This window comes from Sciurus vulgaris (assembly GCF_902686455.1).
Source record: "Sciurus vulgaris genome assembly, chromosome: 19".
Taxonomy (NCBI): domain Eukaryota; kingdom Metazoa; phylum Chordata; class Mammalia; order Rodentia; family Sciuridae; genus Sciurus; species Sciurus vulgaris.
In genome coordinates this window covers 13,802,152-13,827,177 of record NC_136480.1, presented here as the reverse complement: position 1 = coordinate 13,827,177, position 25,026 = coordinate 13,802,152, and the positions used below count along the sequence as shown (strand labels likewise).

At 54.2% G+C, this 25,026-nt stretch overlaps 1 protein-coding gene across 4 annotated transcripts in view; it reads left to right on the top strand.

The window, feature by feature from the left end:
* The window catches only part of ITPR1 (inositol 1,4,5-trisphosphate receptor type 1), a 314,683-nt gene that overhangs the window by 223,817 nt on the left and 65,840 nt on the right, over positions 1 to 25,026 (top strand). For all 4 annotated transcript variants that reach the window (XM_079122175.1, XM_079122176.1, XM_079122174.1 and 1 more), the window contains 2 exons: positions 21,229 to 21,409; positions 23,952 to 24,205. In XM_079122175.1, coding sequence (XP_078978301.1) covers positions 21,229 to 21,409; positions 23,952 to 24,205 — 435 coding nt within the window. The remainder of the gene's footprint in view (positions 1 to 21,228; positions 21,410 to 23,951; positions 24,206 to 25,026) is intronic.

Sequence of the window (25,026 nt, the reverse complement as noted above, 5' to 3'; positions counted from 1 at the left end):
GAGGTAGACACCATTGTCGGGAATCGAGGAGTTTGGTTTCCTTAGGAGTTCACTGCCTTCTTTGCAAAAGTGTTGACACGCATCGTTCCCTTTTGGAAGGTGTGTGAAGATTCAGTCTTGTCCTGAGGACAAGGTTCCTGGGGACCCCAGCTCTATAGACCTTGCAAATCTCATTGCCCAGAACCCGAAGGATTCCATTTACGGGAAACCAGAAGGAATGATGAAGCAGAGTTTGCTCCGCCTCCTGCAGTCCACTCCCCTCTGAAACCCGTCATCTTTGCCCTCCCACCCCAAGCCTGAGAGGCCCGGAGGCCGAATGTAGGTGGTTTCCCAGTCTGGCAGAATGGCCTGGGGACAATGTCCCCAAGGCTTCCAGCATCTTCTGTCCCTGCCCCAGCTTCTCCAGTGGAGGTAACATCTGAGGACGGATCTCGCCTCTGAGACCCTCCTACCTGGTGCTGTCAGAGCTGCTCAGGTGTCAGGCTGAGCCCTCTGCTTGGAGGAGCCCTTGGTTTCTCCGGAAATGGGGACACAGTTGTCAGGCCGTGGGATGCAGCTCATCTCCAAGCGTGCTTCCTGATTCTTTGTCCCCACTCTGGTGCCACCCCCTTCCTGCCAGCCCCCAGAAGAAATATTTCCTTTCTGCTTGATGTTTTGTAGCAAGTGGGAAACTATAAAATAAGCATTTGCTTATGAATTAATTTCTGGCACACACGGGCTCAGCAAGCCTCTCAGCACTTTATATCCGTCCTTCGAGTCCTGCCAATTTCTCTGTTCCTTCCTCCTGAGATGTTCCCACCAGCACCCGGGGGAAGTTCCCTTTGCTTCCTCTTCCCTGCAGGAGGACAGGGCTGTCCGTACCTGGAACGCAGAGGGAGGACAGTCTGGCTGCACGTATGTGGCTTTTCTCTTTTCTTTTTTTTTTTTTTTTTTCTTTTAAAGCAAGTGCAGATGTTGTGAGCTGTGCACGCCAGCACTGCTCTGGAGGGCTTGAGAGCAAAACCGAGGGGAGACATATTTTTTGAATTTTTTTCTTGGACGCCTCGCTTCCGGTTTACAGAAGCACAGTGAATTTTCTGTAGCGAGAGGCTGCCCACAGCTCTGTCTCTGCCAAGACCGGGGCTCCAGACACACCCCACAAGAGTTTTCCTTTCTGCACGTACGCATCCAGAGATGGAAAATGTGAGAGGCACTCCTTCAGGAAGCTGGCCTGCAGATTCAGAGGGATCCCTGGCTCCCGGGGCCTTCCCCCCCACCTCTGTCTTGCTTTCCGAGGCCGACTTCAGAAATCAGCCCAAGAGGCGGTATTAGATACGACATCTTGCACACCTTCCAGGAGAGTCGCCACAGAACCCGGCCGGGGAGGGACGTGCTGCTTGGGCTGCCCCTGACCCCACTGAGCAGGGAGACGAGGGTGGGGAGGGTGGTTTGATTTGCCTCTGCTGGCAGCGGAAGGCCAGCCTGGGAGGAGACGGGCCTTGGTTGGACAGGGCGGTCACCCTGAGGAGGAGGAAAAGATTGGTGTGTGAGTGAGTTACGTAAATGGGTGTTGTTTTTGGCAGGGAAGTCAGAAGTGAGTCACTGTGAGTGGTGTTTTCTAACCCCAGGTTTTATCCATGTGGGAAAGGAGTGGCGGGCAGGGCCAGCACGCGGCAGGGCCAGCACGCAGTCAGGAGAGGGAGCAGCTGGCCTTCTCCTACAGACTCCCCTGGAGACTGCACCCCTGCGCGGAAGCCAGGGGGTCTGGAGAGTAAAGCGGCCTGGGTGGGGAGAGACCCCTGGAAGGGGAGGACCGGGCCTCCCAGAGCAGGGCCCTGCCAGCCTCGAATGGCCGTGGCTGTTCTCAGGACCCCTTGGAGCTCCCTTTCTCCTCTAAAATGAGTGTTAGAAAAACCTGGTTCTTCCCTCACAGGGTTGTTGGGAGGAATAAAGGAAGAACTTAGGGGCTAAGCAAATGGCCCAGGGGACCCTGCAGAGGGGCTGCTGCTGGTACAAGTTCCGTGGGGTGGGAAGCCAGGATGCCCGCCTCTGCCCCAGCCCCAGCCCAGGCCTCTGGGCAGAGTCCTTGACCTCTCTCTGCCTGGTTCTCCTGGAGAGCCCTCTGGTGACAGCGCCTGTCGGGGGCTTCTAGACCAGTGAACAGGTGCTCTCAGAAAGGACCTCCCTGGCTGACTCCCAAGACAGTCAGTGATGCTTATTTTTATTGATAAGTAACATTTTGTTTTTCAAAGACAGTCTTCATTTTATGACTTTTGTTTTCTGTCAAAAATTCTCCTTCTGGCCGGGTGCGTCGGCACATGCCTATAATCCCGGCAGCTCGGGAGGCTGAGGCAGGAGGATCACAAGTTTAAAGCCAGCCTCAGCAACTTAGCAAGGCCCTCAGCAACTCAGTGAGACCCTGTCTCTAAATAAAGTATAAAAAAGGGCTGAGGATGTGGCTCAGTGGTTAAGTGCCCCTGGGTTCAGTCCCTGGTACCAAAAATAAACAAATAAATAAACGAAAGATATTCCACTTCTGGTTTTTGTTTGGTGTTTGTGGAGTGGCTTATCTTCCAGTGGGCCTGCAGGGTGCTGTCTTTCCTGTTTCACACTCATTTTTCCTGATTCCCTTCCGTTGTCTGTTCATTCTAAATGATTTTAGAGATGCAGAAGTTTGGGGAACTTGAATCCCGCGGTGCAAACTGCTTAGGCCTGCGTTCATCCTGGATGAAGCAGAAAGCAGAGGGCAGTGTGCTGGCTTCTCGTGGTGCCCATCGCGCTAGCCCCGCACCTTCCCCCTCTCCCTCTGGTGCTTTGGACATAAGCACTTTACCCTCTCCTCCCTCCCCAGGAAACGGGAGTGTCCTTGAACAAGAGTCCTTTAGGATTTGGGGGTCTCCATCCAGGTCTTGAGATGGAAGCTCCAAATTCCAAAAGTAGTGACCATTCTTAGGCACGTCAGCCTCGAGCAAACTCAACTACAGAAGAAGGACAGCAGCCCCGGCTGTCATGAGTGTTGACCCTTGAATGACAGCAGACAGGAAGCGAGGCATGAGCCTGCTGGCCCTTGGCTTTGCCTTTTGAGGCAAGACGATACGGCAGTGGTTAGCAGCCTCCGTCGGGCTAGAAGCAGCACAGTCCCTTTGTCCCTTGGGGTGGGCAGTGTTCACCCCCCTTGTGTTTCCGGAGCAATTAGAAACCGGGTGTTATTCTGCCCCTTCATGATGGCGAAGCCAGCCTGTCAGCAGGAGTGGACCGCTCACAACGGGGGAAGGAGGGACGGAGGTCTTGGGAGAATACTGATCTTCCTGCCTCCTGGGAAACCTATACTCAGGAATGAGTTTCTAAGAGGCGATGTCTTCAAAAGGGCCCTCTGGTTTTCTGGGGTCTCCAAAATTTGAGTAAGAAGCAGGAAAAAAACAAAAACCCTCAGCAGTGAACTAAGCTGGCATTTCGCTTCGCGCCTGGATCCGCAGCGGGCCTCGGTTGCTCTCTTCCTTTCTCGTCCTGCAGGACAGCAAGAGTTCCGTGCCCCTCCTAACTCTCACTAATGACTTGCGAGTGTGGAATGTCTCCTCGGAACTGCCCGGCTGACCCCACTCTCTCCCCTCTGGCTCGTGACGCCGGGGGATAGGCAGCCGTTGCCCCAGGGCCAGATCCAGTCGGTGACTGAGTTGTATAAAGCTTTATTGGAACACAGCCAGGCACGGCCCTTTAGGATTATCTGCAGCTGCATTTGTGCCACAAGGGCAGAGTTGGGCAGTTGCGACAGACACCTAAGATATTTTCCATCGAATCCTTTAGAAAAGCGTTCGCCAGCCCTGGGTTTGCTTAATTTATTACCTTGATATTAAGCCGCTTAGGGGCAAGAACGGTGGCTTTCCCCCTCCCCGTTCTGTGGTCTTCCCCGCCCTGGGGGTGGCAATGGCAGGTTTTAGGTGAATGTTCTTCAGATGAGCCATGTCCTAAGTCCCAGGATATTTTGGTCACTGACTCAGCTAATAAGTGGGAATTCAGGGAAAGCGAGGTCTCTTCTTTTTCCTTCCTACTTTTTGAAGGGGGTGGGGTGGGACGGATGGGGCTCATTTTCAGAGAACTGTTTCCCCCGCGAGGCTGGTCCTTCCTTTCCCTTCCCGCAGGGTTGGAAACAGACCCCGTGGATTCCAGCCCCTCCACTAGACCACCTTGCACACCACCCGCCAGCACAGCCCTGGAGCTGATGGCTTTTCACCTGGAGGACTGGGGCTGCTTCTCCCTGATACACTGATACACTGCCCCTGCCCCTGCTGGCCACCTTCCGACACCGATCGGGAGGCAGGGCAAGGTGGCCCTCCTCAGGGAATCGTGCACGTGGCTTGAGGGTCGAGATACCTGAGATTCCAGGCTTGTGACTTGCGAGTCTTCTCCTCCGTCCTACCCAGGGGCATCTCATCTGAAGGTTGGTCACTTCCTGGTGGCCTCACGTTCTATTTCTGAGCAGGTCCTCTCGGTGGTTAACACCAGTCTCCCTGAGGCACATGCCCTTAAAGCGTCTGAAACGTGGGAATCTGCTCCGCAGCCCGTTTGGCATTTCTCCACATACCTCCTGAGTGATCTCATTCGCTCCCGAGGCTTCCGGATAACCTTTCATGCCAGCAATTCCCAAAGACGTCGCTCCCGGCCCCACCTCTCTACCACTTTCTGGATTTCGGTTCCAGGCCCTGTTGGGCGTCTCCACCAGTGAATCTGAAGTTGGCCTGACCCCAGTGCCGCGTCTCCTGGGCTTATCGCACTCCTGGATGCCACGTCTCTGTCAGTGGGCTCCAGTCGCCCCAGCTAGCTCCCTTTCTCCCTTGCTATTCTCCAGGAACTAATTCTCTGCCCATTCCACCATCCAGGGGTGTGACGGCTGGCACTCGATTAGGGCATACAGTGAGCATCGGCACTGTGGGGTAAACACCAGGCCTGAAGTGGCCCAGGGGAATGGCGGATGCAGGATTGGAAACAGACCCTGTGGATTCTGAGCCCCTCCTCTAGACCACCTTGCACACCACCCGCCAGCACAGCCCTGGGGCTGATGGCTTTTCACCTGGAGGACGGGCTGCTTCTCCCTGATACACTGTTGTCGGTGAGGCCCCCCAGGACACCTGAGCACCTCGTTCCCTGCCTGAATGACTTCCCTAGAGGACAGAATGCATTGCCACCTCGATGAAATCTGCTGGCTTCCTGCAGGATCTGGCATCCCTGGCTTCTTACACTTACTGCCCAGCCACTGGATCCTGCCATGACACTTGCATGCTTGTCCATCCCAGGCCTGGCCTCACAGGGATGGCTCTCCCCCGTGGGAGGCCTGCTTTCCCTTTGCCCAGCAGGCTCCCCAAATCCTGGTTGAAACATCTCCTGCCCTTGGAAACTCCTGATCCCCTGAGTCAGAGGGAGTGGGTGTTGGTCTCCACCTCTGGACCGTCTTTTTTTTTTTTTTTTTTTTGACTAAAGCGGTGACAGCTCTTCCACTGTGGATTGATGGTCAGACTACCGCCAGCAAAGTCCAAGTCTGTCTTCTTCCCTGGAGAATTCCCCACAAGTGCTGGCTGAAGGGAGCTCAGCCTGTGTGTGTGACAGATCAGTGTGCACATTCCTGCCCTGTCGCTTCTTCCGGGAACCCAGTGAGATCATATGCAGAAAGCTCGGCTCAGCTTGGTGCCTGACACATAGTCACTGCTTGTGAATAACAGCTCTGGTTACTTGCGGGTTGTGTATCTTCCCTCTCCCACTTACCAAAACTGTAATTCCTTCCAGAATTAGCCTCCATCTGACTCCCCAGCACATGGGCCTTGGTGAGTGCTCCCTGAAGCAGGGGATATTCTGACCCTGTGTGGTCAGGGCTACTTTAGCCCTCCTTACCTGTCCTGAGGGCCGGCATAAAGATGTGCACTAATGCATGTTACCATTTTAACAGGGACTTCTTCAGGGGTGGCAGAGAGTTAATTTATTTCCCAGAGGAAATAAATACCCTTGCAATGTCAGAGATACCTCTCTGGGCTTATTTCCTCTTCTTTTCTTCCTAATAATAATTATAGACCATAATAATGGGTACCAGAATCTGGGTCCTCATGTGCCAGGAGCCAGGCTCGGAAGTGTCCTCTCCTGAGTGATCCTTCCTGGTCAGTGCTGATCTGACCCATTTTTGCTAATGAGGATGCAGGACCCGAGAGGTGAGGCTATTAGCTCAGAACTACCGAGCTAGCCGGTGGCAGCCTCAGGGTTGTTTCCTGCTGGAGCCCGAGTCATGACCCCTGCTTCCCTCTTTGAAGACACCACCAGTTTCTGATGCAGCCTCCTCAGGGACCTTGCTCCTGGTCACCTGGCAGAGTGGCATCTGTGGCTTCGTGCTTTGTGTTCTCTTGGGTGGTGGGCTCTCTTTGGAGGACACCCTGCCCTCCTGATACATCAGAACACACTTCCGGTGGCCCACGTGTTGGCTTTGTTTATAAATTTGACCATGAATGACGGAGGAGGAAAGTGAGACACTTTTTCTTTCAGACCAGGTGTCTCTCGTTTGCCACATAAAAATTATACATGCTGTGCTCGCTGCTTCCCCTTCTGTGAGTTCCGGGTTCCGGGTCCATGAAAGTTAATGAGAAGACTCTCCTGTGTTAACTTTCCTTCTGTGGAGATCGAGGGCAGCTCATTTAATGAGGGCTCTCGTGAAAAGTCAGATTATATTACCAACGAGTCTTGTTTTTTATTTGCATCTGAAGAAGCATATGTTCATTGGCATAATGTGAGGCTTATCAGATCTCAGCGTTTGCCCGTTTTGCTCAGAGATGCTAAATGCACCAGATTCTCCCCAAATCTGAGCCTTTGCTGGTTGAAGAATATTCACGTCTGTGGGAAGGCAAAGGAAGGACATGCCTCCTGTCTTTATCTTGTGCCCGTCACTACGCGGTGCTGGTATGGACTTTATCTGAGCTATGTGAGATGGTCCCACTTACAGATGAGGAAACTGAGTCTCAGAGGAGCTGAGTGGGAATTTGACCCACAGGTCCGTCTCCCCCAAGAAAAGTCTCTGGACTGTCTCGTACTACACAAACTTTCATCTTCATGGGTCCCACATGAGGACACCAACTGTGGTCTGTGTTCACTTCAGTGCCTTGTTGACTGAGGAGCAGTGTCTTGTCACTGAGGGTTTGTGCTGGTTAATTGATCTGAGAGGCAACTCAGTGCTGCCCATTTACCCAGTGAGATTTTTTTTTTAATCTTTTTTAGTTGTAGGTGGACACAATACCTTTATTTGATTTATTTACTTTGTGTGTGTGCTGAGGATCCAACCCAGTGCCCCACCACTGAGCCGCCACCCCGGGCCCCACCTGGTGAGTTTTAAAGGCCATTACGAATCTACATGAGGCGAACGTCCTTCTGAGTAGCTTTCTTGGGGCAGAGGTGAACTTGCCCCAGCCCTCAGAAAAGCTCCTGATCAGTCCGTTTCTTGGGTTTTCTGGGATCCACTGAGGAGGCAGAGGGTGCACTGCAGATGGCTGCCGAGCCCGCTCCTCTCTTTCCAGTCAGTGCATGCATGTGGCAGTTGTATGCCTGTGTCGTATTTACAAGAGGAAGTATCCCGTTTAATCTTATTTTCACACCAAAGGCCCAAGTGTTAGGAGAACATGGTGCTTTAACACTCCCTCGGTTATCAGCTGCAGAGCGGAGGTTGTGTACCGTCACACAGTTTTCAGAGTGCATTTCTACATCTGTTACCTGGCAACATTGCTCCGTCGGCACATGAAGACGTAGTGGCTCCTGCCAGATCCTTACTCTTCAGACTGTAGAAGGGAGAACGTGTTCCCTGCGGGTTTTAGAACAGGGGCGAGCACAGGGGTGGTGGGGCTCAGTCAAAATGGGCTGAGGGGCTTCAATGACCTTGTACCAGGGTCTGGACCGCGGGTACGGCCTCCTGTCCTGTCTCAGCAACACCTCCCTTCAGCTCTGTCTGGTTCCTTACATGTTAGAAGAGGGTTTGTAGGGTTTTAAATTAGGTAATGCTGAATACTTCCTGCTGATTTTTTTTTTTTTTTTTTTTTTTTTTTTTTTTTTTTTTTTTTTGCAGTGCTGGGGATTAAACCCAGGGCCTCACACGTTGGGCAGGCGCTCTGCCACTGAGCTCCAGCCCTTTTTGCTGATTCTTTATCTCCTTAAACTAAAAACAACAACAAACCCTTGGTCTGGCCATTGTCTGACTCACCCATACACCTAATACCATAATGGCACCCCCGATACAGGAGGGTGTCTTTCTCGTTGCTCCACCTGAGTGTATGCATTGTTGTTTTGACCACCTGCTTGTTCTGATGGCCAGGACATCCCTTAGTAGGACTGACAGCCACAGCATGCCCTGCTAAGGTCGCTCTCTGAGCTGGTTATCGTCCTGCAGGGCACTGGGCTTACAGACAGATTCGAATGCTTAGGGGGGCCTCCACATACTTGGTGGGGGGGCACCATAGCTCCCCTGTCCCACCTGACCAATGCCTGCCTGCCCAACCTTTGAAGACAGCTGCCTCTGAAGTCCCTGGGTGACAGCTTTGAACGTCTTCCCAGGTGGAGCCGCACATTCTAAGACTCACAGGGAGCTGACTGAGCAGGGCACAGAGTCCACAGCGCCTGCCAAGCGTCTGGAGGCATGCTTGTGAGGGCAGCCATCCTAGGGTGCCCACCTCTGAAGCAGTCTGTTGGCATCAACGGGGTAGACAAGAAGTCCCTCCTGGGGCTCCGCAGCATATCTGATGAGCACAGGCTCCTCTCGAACCACCCCGAGGAGGACACAGAAGGGAGCCGACAGGCCTGGAGGGTCTGGCCAGCTTGGGCTGGATCTCGGGGCCCTTGGCCTGAGCACTGAGTGCAGTTGGTCATCTGTCTCAGCATCTATAGGGAGGAGGAATTTTCAGTCTGCTGGACTCTTAACCTGTCCTACCTGTTAAGGCAGAAAAAGACGACTGTTTCTGCCTGGGGCCTCTTTGGCCATCAGGTATCTCTGCAGATCTAGATCTCAGCCTCCTTTAGAAAACCCAAGGTGCCATTTTCACGATTCTTTGCTCGGGAGTGTTAAGTTGGTATTCCTCCATTTCCATGAGGAGTTATACTAGGAGGGGGCCAGAAGATTCCTTGCCCGACTTTTCATTTATCTTTTTAAGTATTGCTAGTGGATTTTTTTTAATGCCCGAGGAGGACTGGGCCCTGAGGGTTCCTGACTTGGACACCCACCCTGAGTTCCCCTAACTTGGCCATCAGCATCCTGCTGTGGAAACTTCGAGACAATTCTTCACCGGCTCACAGTCCTCCAGCACAGGCCCGGCAAACTGGAAAGAAAAACCGGGTCATGCTGCATGTTTTCGGTGAGCACAGGAATCAACAAAGAGATGTTATATAACTTCTATTTATATCCTCCTTGCTCACTATCTGCAGGCAGACCAGAGTGGCTGCGCAGGGATTTAATGAGCTCTAGGGGTTTGCTCACCTTCCTGAGCTGGTACGAACCAGCTTGTTCTCAAATGCGTCAGTAAAGAATCCGGCTGTGGGTGGGCGGCCGGGGTAGGTGGACTGAGTTGTTGCCATGGTATTTTTTAATTCCCCTGTCTCTCAAAAGTCTCACTTCCCCCTTCCCTGTCTCCTTCCTCCCCCCTCCCCTTCTTTTCTTCTCTTTCCTTTCTCTCTTTTTAATCCATAAGCTTCCTTGTTTCTCACACCTACTCTTGATTTCTTGGAGCTGCCTCCGAAAACAGAATATTTTTCCTTTCCCTCCGAAGAGCTCCCCAACGGTGTAGCTCCAGGACATCACGAGAATTTTGGGTGCCCCCTTCCCATAAGTGTATTTTTCCCACCCCCCCTCCCCTATTTCTTCTCCTGTGATTTTTTAAAAAATCACTCCCTCCATTGGGGGTGCTGTCCTGGCCGGCTTCCCAGCTCTCCCGTGCCGGATTGCTCTGGAACCAGGTGGATTCCAGGCTCCCTGGACATTGCCATGTCCTGAAGGTGGAGGGCTATGGTCCTGGACTATGTCCTCCTTGGTGCTCTTGCCCCAGGGCACAGTGACATCTCCTGTCTCCTCTGGCATAAAAGAGAACCACATGGAAACCAGAGAGTGGGTTTGTGCCACACAGGGATAATTCCTGAAGCTGGGGCAACTCCTGTTACCCGAAGGTCGTGGGTTGAAATTACTCAACACACATTTAAAAAAAAAAAGACTGTTCCATGGGATTCTCCTCAGGGTAGCCAAAGGTGCAATCCTGTGGAACTTGCAGCACGGTGTCTTCTGGGGAGCAGAGAGCCTTTTCTGGAAGGCTTCATAGTGTCCCACCAGAAGAGACTCTGGAATGAAAAAGCCTTACAAAAGAACAAGTAGTTCCATGATGACAGACTTTTAAAAAAAAGGAAAACTTTAAAAATCTCCAACGCCAAGCCCACCCCTGCCTCTCTTGGAGTTTGTGATCCTCAGCAGTAGCCCCTTTGAATAATCGAAGGCAGGCCAACTTCCCCTTGTTAACTTGTGCTACAGACATCTGCATAAAATAGCCCCAGATTCCAGACCACTAGGTAATTCCCCCCACCCCTGCTATGAGCAACCGGAGGGACTTTCCCTTTGGACATCTTCCAGCAGCAGAGTTAGACTTATGGTTGTGACTTTAATTCATTTCTCTATTTATCTTTCTTCTGCGGGGCCGGGATGAAGCTCAGGGCCTCGTGCTAGGCGAGTGTTCTACCAGTGAGCTCCAGCTGGTTGTTCTCGCGTTAGAAACTCCTATAATGGGGACGTCCAGAGATGCCTCATACACAGCCTAGATCCCGCACTCCCAGACCCTGCTCTGGTTCTTCTGCCTCCGTTCTCCTTTCCAGAGAAATCTACGTGCACGGACATTTCCTGAGGTCCTCCAGGTTCTTTTTCAAAAGTGTCTGAGGCTCTGCACGTGTTTTACCAGCGTCCCATGGCTGGGTTTCACTTTGTCGGCATAGGCAGACAGTGAGCGCTGGCTGTGGTCCTGTAAACCACAGGAAATCTTCCTGTCAAGCGTCTCCCTCTGAATTCAGGATTCTCAGAAATTCTGTCGTTATTGGAGAAGGCTGTGTTCGCGCCGACCTCACCGTACCACCTTTCAGGAGTCCACCTCAACCCAAGTCTGCTACCTGTCCAGCCCGGAGCTTGTAGCTGTCCATCCTGGGAGGAAGCCAGGTTCTGGGGTGGAAGGCCCACAGATGATTGTCCTCCTGCTCCCTAGTTAATGATGTAGGAACTGTGTCAGTGGGACCACAGTAGTTAACCACTAACTAGGTGGAGAAAGGCTGCCAGCAGGCTGAGCCCATCCGAGGTATGAACAAAACCTGATAAGCCCCTGAGAGGTGCCAGTACCAAATCCACCGCCTTCAGCTGGTCCCTGTCCTGCTGTGTTGTCCCCATTGAGCAGAACCTTCAGCTTTCACATAGAGGGATCTCCCGGTCACTGAGTTCACTTCAGCTGCCAGAGACGGAGACAGGAAGCTTGATGGTTTTGAAATGGCACCACCCTCAGGATTATTGTTTATTTGTTAATATAGTAAATATTTATCAAGCACCGTAGGAAGTAATCTGGTATTTCTTGAGCACCGTGGGAGGTGTCTGTGGCCCAGGTGGGGCCTGGCTCCACATGGGTCCTGCCCTCTGGGAACTTGTAGTCGAGTGGGGGAGGGAGCTGGGGAGTGGGTTCATCTAGTGGATAGCAGACGGGCAGTCGGTGATGGGCAAGCACAGGGGTGCACCTAGGAGGGTGGGGAAGGTTTCTCTAGGGAGGCTCCATCTCAGCAGAGCCCTCGCAGATGAGAGGAGCAGACAGCACAAGTGTCTGGACAGCTGGGCCGCCGTGGGTTTGGCATGCAGGTGGAGCCGAGGAGGCCAAGGTGGTGGGACATGAAGTGACTGTCAGCCACAGTAATACGCCTGTCATCAGGCGGGAGGCTCAATTAGGTGATCTGGGCCATGCCTGCCAGCCCCGAGTCAGTGCTTCTAAAGGGCACCGGGTTGGCTGAGGCCCGACGCCTGCTGGGACGCACACTGCTGCCACCAGGGCCGTGGTACACTGCGCAGCACGTCCACAGATGAGCGCTGTGGAATTCCGTCCTGCACCCCTGTCCATTTGGCCATCGGCGTGTTTTCCTGTTGGATGCCACCGCAGCCACTGGGCTGTGCCCCATAGTCCGGCGGGGCTGGGAGACGTCTGCTGGCGCTGGACTTGGGCCGTGCCTGAGAGCGGGTTGACTGGGGTGACTGCAGGTCCTCGTCAAAGGCAGTCATCTCGGCTGACCCTTTCCTGCCCGAGAGCCAGTGTCCTTGCCTCTGGTGGCCAGGGTGTTTATTTTTCTTTGCATTTTATGGTCCAGCGGACGTGTGCAGTTAGGCGTGTTGAGCAGGGAAGGAGCGTGGCTGCCGTGAACGCCTGCCAGGTGTCAGGTGCTGGGGGCTCTCCCTGCGTTTTGTCCTTGACTCCTCCCAGCAGGCCCCTCAGATAGTCTTACCCTCCTCCGTCCCCCTCCGCAGAGGAGGAAGCAAGCTGGACGTTAAATAGCCAGCTGCCCCAGCTCGCCCTGTTCCCGACACCCCCCGGGAGGACATGGGTCTCTGCCTCCTGAGGATGGGGCTGCAGTGCTTTCTCCGCCCTGTGATCCGCACAAACACAGAACGTGTGCGAGTCATGGATTATTCTTGGCCTTGGTACAGATCTCAAGTCAAATTCCCTGGGAACCTTGGAGCTTTGAGGGCAGAAACATGGATTAGTGTTGACGTGTCATCCCTGGGGCACACAAAATGGACGTAGGATCTCCCCCAACTCCTCAGAGCCTTCGCTTCTGCCTCAGTGCTGTTAGTCTGCGTCACCCCCTGCTCTGGGGTGTGGGCAGGAACAGAGCCTGGTGGCAGCCAGGTCCTCTGCGCGGCCCTCCTGCTGGCTCCCGCTCCCTCCCGGGCTGAGGTGCAGGATGCGGGTCTCATGATACAGATGGGGGTTCTGGTGGGAAGAGGCCCCTGCAGCCTAGCCTGTGGCAAGGCCAGGGGGCAGAAGCCCGGAGGGTTTTACCCAAACTGCCAGAGAGACTTGCCGGATGGACTGTGGAGTCAGCCTCGGAGGCCGGCAGGTGCTCAACCACCATTCAGATGGTGGTTCACGATCTCTGGTTGATGGGATGTCCGTGGACCGAGATTCTAACGCCTCCTGGAGGAGCTTAACAGAAGTCCTTCCTGCGAGCTAATGGAGATTTAAAGGACCTTTTAAGAATAAGCCTCATGTTCCCTCAAAGAGCCACCAAAAATCCTTTTTGCATTTATGGGAGGTGACCAGAGGGGTCCCTACCGTAGTTCTCTCCCTTTCCACGTGGATTTTTGGGTCGTGCCTATTTTGTTCTGTTGTTTTGGGGTGACGTGTGTGTTACTTTCCATGGGTCCTCTTTGTTTTCCCTTGGAAGTTTTCAACTTTTCTCTTCATGGTTTTGGCTAGAAGAGACAGTTATACACCTGGGGATCCCATGAAGCACACCGGCCTTTGGCATCTGTAAGAAATTTTGATAATTGAACCCAGAGAAAATCTGGAGTCTCCTTAACTTCCCATGCCTGGGTCAGGGTCCTCCAGAGCGATGTGCCTGAGCTGCCATCCGAAATGTGTTTGGTTTGACTGTTAAATATCACTGGAGATGGTGACCGCTGACAGGTTACCTGTATCGTCAGTCAGAGGCTCTCTAAGATAAGCCTTTTTAATTTTATTGGCCGAGGTGCTGTTGACAAGCACGTGTGAAGGCATTCGCATTCTGATCTACACAGAGGATCTACCTTCATGAAGGTCCACTGCTTTGGCCTTGACCCTGAGGTCCAGGGTCCCAGTTCATCCGCTTGAGGGTCTCCTTGTTCTTCATCCCATCTCTTGGGCATGGGCCAGAACATCTGTCCAGGTCTTCCCTGGCCGAGTCACAGAAACAGCGTTTGTCTCTAAGTCGTCCAGAAGAGGCTCCCTTGGGAGAGGGAGAGCCTCGCCTCGGAAACTTGACGTTGAAATGCCAGGGCCTCTCGCTGGGTTTGCTTCCTCGCTTCCTCCCTTCCCACTTTGAAGTTCATTTTATTTCTGAACTCATCAAAGCTGGAAACATCCTCAGAGAGGTTGGTAAAGCCAGAGCTCCAGATGTTCACTGGTCGAAGCCCATCCAACCTTGAAAAAACTTGACTTCTGGAGTGTGCGATAATTTTTTCCAAGGGAACGTTCAATTCCAAATGACCGTTTTATTCATGATCAGACCCTGAAGCCCCCAGTCATTGCAAAAGTTCACAGTGGACGACTCAGGACTGTCTAGGGGGAGGATCTTAAATTCTGTCCTTGGGTAGATTGCATGTTGAGAAATGGAAGCAAAAATGTTTGCCTAATTATCTACAGAAGTCTGAAGGGTTTTCTGCAGCTAGTGAAATTCCAGCCAGATTTCTCTGTGAACTTCCTACGGTGACTTGCTGTTCATTGGGTTTCTGCTGTCGTTACAGAGACCATCTTGACCTAGCAGGACCAGCTGGAATTGTTTATTGCTGGACGTTATTTGCATATCAGATTTTGGTCCTCACATAACACCAGCTCATTCATAGATCCATCTGTTTTATTTCTGTGCCTTTCCTTGAAAAGGGGTATAATTGTTAGATAACAATACGACTCTTACTGTTCATAACTGCAACCTTGATGGACCCCAGATGCAGACAAGAAAGGTGGTCTGACCTTTTTTTTTTTTTTCAGATAAGGAGCCTCCAGGGCATAAATGAAGGCAGTGGGTACATTTCCCAAGTTCAGAGAGCCAGCTGGGTGGGAGGGGGAGTCAAGACTAAAGTGTAGGTTTGCTTACCTGTGGTTCTCCACAGGCTCTGGACCTAACCAGGCATGTCATTACTCAGTTTGTGATTCCTGATGTTTGAGTTTTGAATGTTTTCCTTGGTTTCTAAGACTTAAGACCTATAGCAGCCATGGTATGACAGTGGCTTTGTTAACAACTCTTTACCCCAACCTTGGCACACCTTCAAGACGTCGTCGGGAGTCCATTACGAACAGAGATGTGGCCTGTCCTGGGTAAGTTGAGGCCTTGGCATGAGGTGGATCATAAAACCCAAAAGGTGTTCGCAGTATGACAGACACTTGCTCAGCCAAGAAGGGTTTCACGAAGCAGGTGGTTGAGGGCCTGGGCTGAGGGTCAGGTGTGTGACGCCACTTTCTAAATGTAGAACTTGGCAAGTTCTCTAACTTCTGGGTGCCTCTGTTTCCTCAGCTGTAGAGATAGTAATGCCACTTTCCTCATGGGGGGTCTGTTGTGTGTATAAAGCACTAAGACTATGCCTGGCAAATTGGAAACATTCCGTTGCCAGTCACCGTAATTTGATTGACAGAGAGTCTGCAGGAAGTGGTGTGTTGTCAGTTAATCAGGGTGAGGAGCCGAAGCCTAACCCACTTCTTAGTGACCCCTGACCTCGCTTGGTTCCAGCAGGGCAGGAAGGCGTTGTTCTAGTTGAGATGTCCCCTCGAGTCCCAGAGCTGGTGTGAAAAGAGACAGTCAAAGACTCTAGGGAAGAATTTCCATCGGCCCTTGGACTCTCGGGTGCTGGCTCCCTGTCCAGCAGCCACACTATAGGAATTCCTGGACTCAGCCTAGAGACTGGGTTCACTTTGCAGCAGATAAGCAGACATGTGCCGTGAGTGCAGGGGCTGTGCCCTCAGGGTCGGGTCTTGGGAGGCAGTCAAACGGAAAGTCTCCCTCTCAGAGTCTCCCAAGGCCCAGAGCAAGTGCTTCCAGACGGCAGACCAGCCCCGGGTCGAGAGGCCTTCCTGCAGGGCAGGATCAAAGTCCAGCAGCCATCCTGGCTCCGGCCGCTCCTCTCCAGGCCCTCCCCACTCCTGCCAGGTGCCATGCTGGGTCACTTCTGTGTCTGTTTCCTGCCGCTGCCCCGTCCCCCAGCTGAGATGACCTCTCCCATCAGAGTGGCCTCCCGCCCTGGGCAGGGGTGGGCAGGCTGCCTCGTCTGCCAGGGAGTGCCATGATGGCTGGAGTTCGAGCTGGTCTCCCCCTGAACTTCCTCCTCCTTGATACAGAGGATGTTTGTCATGCATTCGGTCATTTTCCAGGGTCTGTGTCCAGGTCTCTCACCGCCTTCTCCCCAGGCTTCCTTACCCGCTCACTCAGCGTAGTTCAAGCTGTGACCTCTTATTGCTAAATAAAGGGGTGTCCACCCCACCGCACCCCTGCCCACTGCCATCTATAGGGTGGGCGCCTCCACGGTGTGCTGGACCCTAACCCCAGGGCCCTGTTTGCCCGAAACCAGGCTCCGTTTCCTTGCAAAGGATTTGAGCATCGGCCGTGGGTGTCTGCCAGGCTAGTTAGCCGGTGTTTTACGGTTTCAAGAAGGACGTGAAGAGGTAGTTTGATTATCCTTTTACTCTTAGACCCCTGCTCCTTGGTCCCTATCCAGCTCAGTCATCCCAAGGAAGGACGTGAGTGCTCGTGACAGAGGGCAAGAGCGTCCGCGCAGGCTATTTGAACTACCCCCACCCAGACCGGTCGAGAGCAGCTGGCTTGGGCACCTGAGGAGTTAGACCCTTTGAGGCCTCAGCAAGGCCCTTTCCTGCCTGGGCCTCAGTTTCCTCATCTTGAAATGGTCTCCAGAGCTGGTTTGTCTGTGCTGCTCTGTGGAGTCCAGGGTTAGTTCCAAAGAGCAGTTTCAGTGGCCTGAGGGAGGGTCCTCCCACTCTGTTTCAAAGGGGGCCACTCTTCTGCACGGCTGGAGTCTTCACATAGGATGGTATTCCGGAAGGGGAGAGAGGAGTTTCCCTACTGGGAAACCATTTGGAAACTGCTGGAACAGAGGGCTTCCGGCTTGCACATTCCGTGATGTGCATTCTCCTGCTCTTTTGTTTTATTTTGAAGCTCGGCTGACCACAGCCATGCCTGCTTCCTCTCCCACTGCTGCCGTGGAGATGGCCTGAGCCACTGGTCACTTCCTCGCCCTGCCCCTGACCCCACTTCCTTCCCCCGAGCATGTCCCGGGCAGGCCTGCTGTCCGGCCGGCCGTGGTGTCTGGCCTTGGCGCTGAGCACCTGCCCCCCACCAGCTCCGTTTCCTCTGCTTTCCCAACCCTCTGCTCCTGTCTGGCGGAGGCGGGGCGGCTCCCCTGGGCTAAGAATGCAGACCGGAGGTGGGGAGGGCGTGGCTGCACCACAAGCCGCTGACCTCTCCCGACCCGCGCCCTCCTCTGCAACGTGACTGGTTTGTGAATGATGCTATCTGGCGTGGCGATCTCCTCAGGCTCGGATGAGGCAGCACCTACGAAAGGGCTTTGGAGATAACGGGAGGGCGAGGACAGGTCGGCGGCAGGCCGGCACATGCTGTTCCACTGGGGACAGGGGGTCTCTGGAGGCGGCCCCCGTCTGCACAGCTTTCTGTCGTTCCCTAGCTTTCCAGAAGCAAACCAAGGCATCCCTTCCCCCTCTCCGTTGTGATATACTTTACCTCTAATCCCATCTCAGGTTCTGAGGGCAGAGCTCGGTGACATGACGGCTGCTCCGTCGCTGTGCAACAAGAGTCCCTACCACGGACTTGGTGGCTGTGAGTCACCAAGCTTACCGTTGTGAAGTCTGACATCAGTCTTACTGAAGTCCGAGCGCCGCAGGGCCGGGTTCCTTTCTGCAGGCCCCGGGGAGAGTCCGTTCCCCCAGTCTTTGGCTTATGGCCCCTTCCCCTGCTCTAAGTCAGCAGCACAGAGCTGAGTCCTTCTCACAAGGCGTCTGTCCCCGCCCTTTCCCTGCCTCCCTCTTCCTCTTTTAAGGACCCTCGTGGTGAGGGTGACGTTAGGCCCCTCTGAGTAATCCGGGATCCGCTCCTCACCGTAAGGCTAGTGAGCAACCTTCGTGTCCTCTGCTGGGCCAGTTCCACTTTGCCCTGCAAGGTGACACATTCACAGATTCCAGGGCTGAGCACGTGGACGCCTTAGAGTGGACATTATCCTGGTGGTTACCTGTGTGACCTGCACACTCATCCAGGCGACTCCTTCTAGAACATTCTATTGCTGCCCTTTGTAGCCCCTCCCACGCACGCCCCTTGAGACCACTGAGGTTTTGGTGTCTTTCTCCGTCTCTGCACCTGGCCTGCCCCAGGCCAGATTTATGTTGAAGGGCTGCCTTACAGCTGCCCGGTGGGATGGAGGGGACAATTTGGAAAGATAAAGCCTCCCTGTGACTATAGGGTCTTGGTTTGGGGGAGAGGAGGTGAGTTGAAATAGGTTCAATAGGAAGATAAGTGGGCATGTGGCCAGGTAGATCAAGGCTGGGAGTCCACGCACCCACCCAGTAGGACCTAAGTCTCTGCCCTCTATCCTGCAAACAGGTTATTACGAGTGAGGTTTGGGCAGGTCTGGGAGCTGCGTGAGGTCTTGGTCCCCTGCTCACCCCTGGAACCTCCCTAAAGTGCCGATTGCGTTTCTCCTTCCACCGTGAAGCGGCTTAACTGATACGCTTCTCAGTTCAGCCTGAGCGTGGCCCGGGACTCGAGCCAAACCTGAGACTCCCCTGAAACATCCCTCCACACGTCCCCACCCTTTTCTAATTTTGCTTTTCTAATCTTCTTCGTGTCTTCTGGGCCCTGTTGTCCATCAGATTATTTTATTGAGCACCTTGTGTGGATAAAGCTGCTGCCAGTCCTTAAGGGATTGACTGAGGACTGGTATAAATAATACAAAATAAACACACGGTCCATTGCAGGAGCATATATAGAAGCACACAGCCCTCCGTCCCCTGCCCTTCTCTCCTTTCAGAAGAGCTTCCCTTACCCCGAAGGTGTCAGCTGACGTGGGCTGGCTTGGCTGGCTGGGTGCTGGGCAGCATGGTTTGGAGCAGGCCGCACTGAGCTGTTGCAGATGGCAGGTGGCAGGCTTCATTTGCTGTATTTATTTTCTTACTGAAAGTGCTTTTGTTTTCTTGAATGACCAGCTTGTCCCCACCTGCTTGTCAGGCAGCCTCCGTGCTGGCGTGGTGACTGATGTGGGTTGTCCTGCGGGGCAGCCCCCTGGTGGCCCACAGCCGTAGTGAGCAGCCTCCTGGGACCTGGGCTGGGAAGCTGGGTCTTGATGCAGAGGTTGGGTCCCTGTAATTCGGCGGCGCTCTCTGTCCCCTAGGCAGCGTCTTGTGCTCGTGGTGTGTTGGCTCTAAGAGGCGAACACTTGGAGACTTGTTCCTGGTGTCTGAGCCGTTATTTCCAGGATGAATTTATTTGGTGGCGCTTCCCTTTGACACGTCTGAGCGGCGTGTGGATCTGAGTCGAGGGACCCACTTAGGAGGGGCCAGGAAATGCTGGCTATGACAGTCACTGTGCCATCAGACAGCAGAGGGGTGCCTGCTGAGCGCCGGCCCCTTCAGGGTGCTCTGGTGGCACCTGTCAGTCACCAGGGGAAGCCCTGCCTTCACGGACTTCACGGAGCTTGCGCTCTGCCTGAGACAGGTGTGAGCAGGCCACGGCGAACGTGGCGGCAGTGCCGTCTGCCAGGGTTCTGCAGAACGGACGAAAGCAGTTGGCCTGCCAGCGTCGGGGTGGCCTCACTGAGGAAGTGACATTACCGGTGAGACCGAAAGATAAGGAGGTCCAAGCCGTGGAGGGGCTGGGGGAGCAAGATCCCAGGCAGTGGCGTCAAGTGTCGGCCACAGACCTGCTCACTGGCACCTTCTTGGCTCGCTGTCAAGGGGACAAAGGGCTGTTTTAGTCAGTGGTCCCTAGGGTGACCTGAAGCTCTGTGCCCCTTGCTCGCCAGGCCTCTGGCTTGGTGGGTTTTCTCTGCTCACTGCCGTTTCTCTTGTATCTGACACGGCGCCCTGCTCGTGACACAGTGCTCGTGACCCCTGCCCGATGGTGGGTGGAGGAAGGAGCAGTGGGAATCTTAGCAGGAAATAAGGCAGTAAGGGACAGTGGAGGACCCTCGAGACGTGAGCTTGGTTCAAGGCTGAGCAGCTGCAGACGTTGAACCCGGACGAGCACTCGGAGAGCTTGGAGGGAAACGGAACCCAAGAGCACAAGGCGGAAGAGGGTTGTACGTAAGCAGCATCAGAGTCGAGACCAGGGAGGTGAAGAAGCAGGGACATGATGGAGAAGTGCCCCCTGGGTACACGGGACAGATGTCAGCCAGTGTGCCTGCGGGTCAGAGGGTCAGAGTGGCTGTGTTGCCTGGTGGCAGATGAAGGCATGGCGGTCAGGTGGTGACTGCATCAGCCCTTGGCAGGTGGACGTGGTTAGAGTTGGGGGAGCCGGAGACTTCGAGGGTCAGGTTGAGTTCTCTCCAGGATCAGAAGCCAAAGGCCACCATCCGGGGAGCACCATCTTTCCAAAGGCGAAGATGTGCAGCCGGCAGAAAGATCTACTGGGAGAAGCAAGTGCATTGTTTGGAGCTTTGTTTTATTCCGCCGGTAATGACCGTATTGTATTTTTATGTAAATAACTCCCGACAGTGTGGAACTTGCAAGGGGGTGAAAAGAGAAGACTCATAAATGCATTCGAAGTACCATATTGTGTTTTCACATCAACAGTGTATACTATTGCTCGCCGTGGGCCCGAAAGCGCACGCGTCTCCAAGAGGCGAGCTACCTGTTCCTTGGGAGTATCCTCATCCCACCACTCTGCCCACCCTGGGTTGCTCACTGGAGAATCAGCCCTTTCCCTGAAGATGTTGAGCCGGCAGCAGCCCGTGTCGCCCCGCCGGCTCTGAGAGTTGACACGCGGGCCGTCCCGAGCACTTTGGACCCGGCTCGCCAGTCTGACTGGTGGATGTCATCCTTACCTGTTACCCAGGCCTGTGGGGCAGGTGGCACATCTGAGTCATCTGTGCGTTGTTCACAGGGCTCTGTGCTGGGGGGAGCCAGGGGAGTCCTCCCGCAGGTCACCCCCCTGCAACGTCGCCAACATCGCCTTCCACCTCCAGGGTCAGTGGCCTCGCTGTGGGCCAGTGGAGGGGCGGTTCCCAGCGGCTGCAGTCTGCCCACCGCGCCTGGCAGGCTTCCCAAGCCCACGTGACTCACGGGGCTCCTCCAGCACACACTTTTAGGGCCCCGTGGTGACGATCTCAGACCCAGCGTGGGAGTCGAGCCGCCGTGTTTGACCCGGGTCCAGCCTAGGTGGTCTGCCAGGCCCGGGGCTGGCCCTGAGTCCCCTTCAGCGTGGGCTCAGCACTGGTCGGCTGGTGTTGAGAATCTCTCTTTCCCTCGACAGCACTCCTTTTTCTGCCGGTTGACAGAGGACAAGAAGTCGGAGAGATTCTTCAAGGTCTTCTACGACCGGATGAAGATGGCCCAGCAGGAGATCAAGGCCACCGTCACCGTGAACACCAGCGACCTGGGAAACAAGAAGAAAGACGATGAGGCAGACAGGGAGGCCCCGTCCCGGAAGAAAGGTAACGCTCCGTGTCTCGTGTCAGCTGGCCTGGGAGGGGCGTGGATCTCCTCCAAGCTCTTCATCCCTTGTAGACTCCGAGACGCAGTCCACCCGAATTCTCAGAAGGAAACTCCTGATCAGTTGTGATGTGATTCTTCCTAGGTGACGCCTGAGCTGAAGCCCCATTGCATAGGAGAGTCTTCTTATCTTTTTTTTTGCCAGGGTTGGGGGTGCCAGGGATTGAACTCGGGGGCACTCGACCACTGAGCCACATCCCCAGCCCTACTTTGTATTTTATTTAGAGACAGGGTCTCTCTGAGTTGCTTAAGGCCTCACTTTTGCTGAAGCTGACTTTGAACTCGTGATCCTCCTGCCTCAGCCTCCCGAGTTGCTGGGCTTACACCCATGTGCCACTGCACCCAGTTTAGGAGAGTCTTCTTGTTTAATAAATTTGTGGACATTCTTCTTGGTCAGGCTGAAGGTTTCATTGGTAGAGGATGCACGGATATTCCTTTCCTGTCATTTCCATTTGGTGTTGGAGAAAATGGAAGAAAATACATACTTTAAAACTGGTGTCTTGAGAGCTGGGCGCAGGGATGCACATCTGAAATTCCAGCGACTCCAGAGCCTGAGGCAGGAGGATCTTGAGTTCGAGGCCAGCCTCAGCAACTTAGTGAGACCCTTAGCAACTTAGCAAGGCCTTGTCTCAAAATTTTAAAAAGGTAGAGGTGAGCTGCTCAGAGTTCAATCCCCAGAAGCAAACAAACAGATAAACAAAACTAGCAGGGTCTGTCCTTGGTCAGGTGATCTCTTCTTATTTTCTCAAGTACAAAGCTTTTGGTCTGTGGTCTCCCAGGAGTGCTACAGGGTGTGGAAGACCCAGGTGTGGGATTCAGACCACCTTGAACAAATTAACTCCTCTGCGCCTCCCTCTTCAAGTTCAGAGCTGGATTTCTCGACCACGGCACAGTTGACATTTGGAGACTTCTTTGCTTTAGGGGCTGTCTTGTGCATTGTGGGGTATTTATTTTTTTCTTTAATCTTTTCTTCATTTCTTTGTTTTTTTATTTTAATATATATTTTTTAGTTGTCAATGGACCTTTATTTTATTTATTTATACACAGTGCTGAGAATCAAACCCAGTGCCTCACACATGCTAGGCAAGCTCTCCACTGCTGAGCTACAACCCTGGCCCTCTTTTTTTTCTTTTTCTTTAATGGTACTGAGGCCTGAACCCAGGAGCATTTTACCCCTGAGCTACATCTCCAGCCCTTTTTAAATTTTTTTTATTTTCAGATAGGGCCTTGCTAAATTGTTTGAGACTGATCTCAAACTTGTGATCCTCCTACCTCAGCCTCCCTAGTTGCTGGGATTACAGGCATGTGTCCCTATGCTTGGCTCTTGTAGGGTATTTATTAGCATGTGTGGCCTCTACCCAATTAGATGCCAGTAGCACATACCTACCCCCAGCCAAATGTGTCTCCAGATACAATGTCAGTTATCCCCTGGGTGGGGGTGGGGGCAGAATCTCCCTTAGTTGAGAACAACTGGTCTAGAATGGGAATAAACAGAAGAAATCAGAGAATGTCTAAGTACTTAAATGAATTAGTCATGTATTAGCCAGCTTTCTGTCACTATAACAAATACCTGAGATAATCAGGTTATAAAGATAAAAGGTTCACTTGGTTTTGGTCCATGACCAATTGACCTCTTTGGTTTTGGTCCTGTCCTAAGGCAGCACATCAGGCAGGAGCATGTGATAGAGCAGGACCCCTTTCCTCATGGCCAAGAAGCAGAGAAACAGAAAAGACCAAAGCCCTCCAGACCCCCTGTAGCACACTCCCCAGTGCTCTAAGACCTCCTGCAGGCCATGCCTCTTAAAGGTTCCATCACCTCCCAAGGGCACATTGGGACGGGCATCCAGCCTTTAACACACTGGGGAATTGTCCAGATCCAAACCGTAGCAAAGCCACCCTTCCCTGTGTCAGTTCTTCTAAAGCTCAAGCTAAACGGTGAACTAGATGAAATGGTTGTCTCCATTTCACAGATGAGGAAGCTGAGGCTCAGAAATGGTCCTGGACTTGTTAAGGATGTGCCACCAGAAGGCGTGGAGCTAGCATCCAAGCCCGGGCCATCCGACGGCCGTCTGTGCTGCTAGTGACAGTGCCTCAGTTACTAGCTCAGTTGTTCCGAGGACTGGATCAGTCCACACCAAGGGCCAGCCATGTTAGGCAAACAGTGGCTGCTGCTGTGGTCAGTGCCATTCTGAGCCTTCCCAGCCTCTTGGGACAGAGTTGACTGATACTTTCCAGTGGTGCTGAGGAGGCAGCTGAGCCCAGGGCCTCAGATGGAGAGGCCGACAGGCTGTGCCGAGGCCCTTCCTCCAAGCACAGGGCAAGCGAGCCGAAGCTGAGGACAGGAGCAGGCGGGACTGCTCTAACCCGCCCAAGGACCACGGGAGGCAGTGCTGTGCCAGCCTCGCGTCCCCAGCGGCCGTCCCTGGGTGTGCAGAATGGCCTCCCCAGTTGTCCGGCACCAACCGCCTCATACTTGCCTTCCAGCCAAAGAGCCCACGACACAGATCACGGAAGAGGTCCGGGATCAGCTCCTGGAGGCATCCGCTGCCACCAGGAAAGCCTTCTCCACCTTCCGGAGGGACGCCGACCCCGACGACCACTTCCAGTCCGGGGAGGGCGCCCAGGCCCCCGCCGACAAGGCCAAGGACGAGCTGGAGATGAGCGCGGTCATCACCGTCATGCAGCCCATCCTCCGCTTCCTGCAGCTGCTGTGCGAGAACCACAACCGGGACCTGCAGGTGAGGGAGGCCGGGCCTCTCGCTGCCCGCGGTGCCTGCGGGGATGCGGGTCTGTGCGGGGTGCTGCATGGCGCCCGAGCTCCCAGGTGAACGCCAGGCGTCGGCCTTGCCAGGTCAGGTGCGTGGCCCCTCTCGTTGATCCAGTCACGCCGCGTGACGCTCCCCGGTTAGTGGCAGACCTCCCGCGCCTGGCAGTGCCACCTGCCTGGGGCGTGTGGGTGACACGCTAGGTCTGGGCGAGTGGATCCCATGACGCTGGCACCAAGAGGCGGCCCAGCGAGACCTTTCTCAGGACCCGTCCCCACCCTCCAGCAAAGCACGGCTGCTGGCCGATGCGGCCTGCCTTCCAGAGTTCTCCACACGTAGCCGCGACCCTCACCCTCCTGAGGCCCCGCCTTCGCTTTCTCCTTGGGGGATGGTAACAACGCACGGTTCTGGTCTTCCGCGCCCGGGCCCTGATCCCTTGGTCGGGCCTGCTCGGCTCCGTCAGGGGGAGCACAGCACTTGCTGGCCGGTCCCAGTGTGTGACATGTGGCTGTGACCCCATGTCATCTACCTCTGTCTTACAAGCTACCCCACTGATCCTGAAGGAGACCTGGAGGGCGCACTAGTGCCCCTGGAGAGCCACCCGAGCGCCGTGTGGAGGCCCCACCCTGCTGCTGGGCCCAATTCTAGACCAAGCATAGTGGGTCCTGTGCTGTCCCCTGTGTGATGCCACTGTCCCTTGGGCTCCAGTGGGAAAGCAAGCAGTGAGGTGACGCTGTGCCAGTGTGCCTCTTGTACCTGTGACCAGTCCGGTGCACCTGGTGACGGGACCTGGT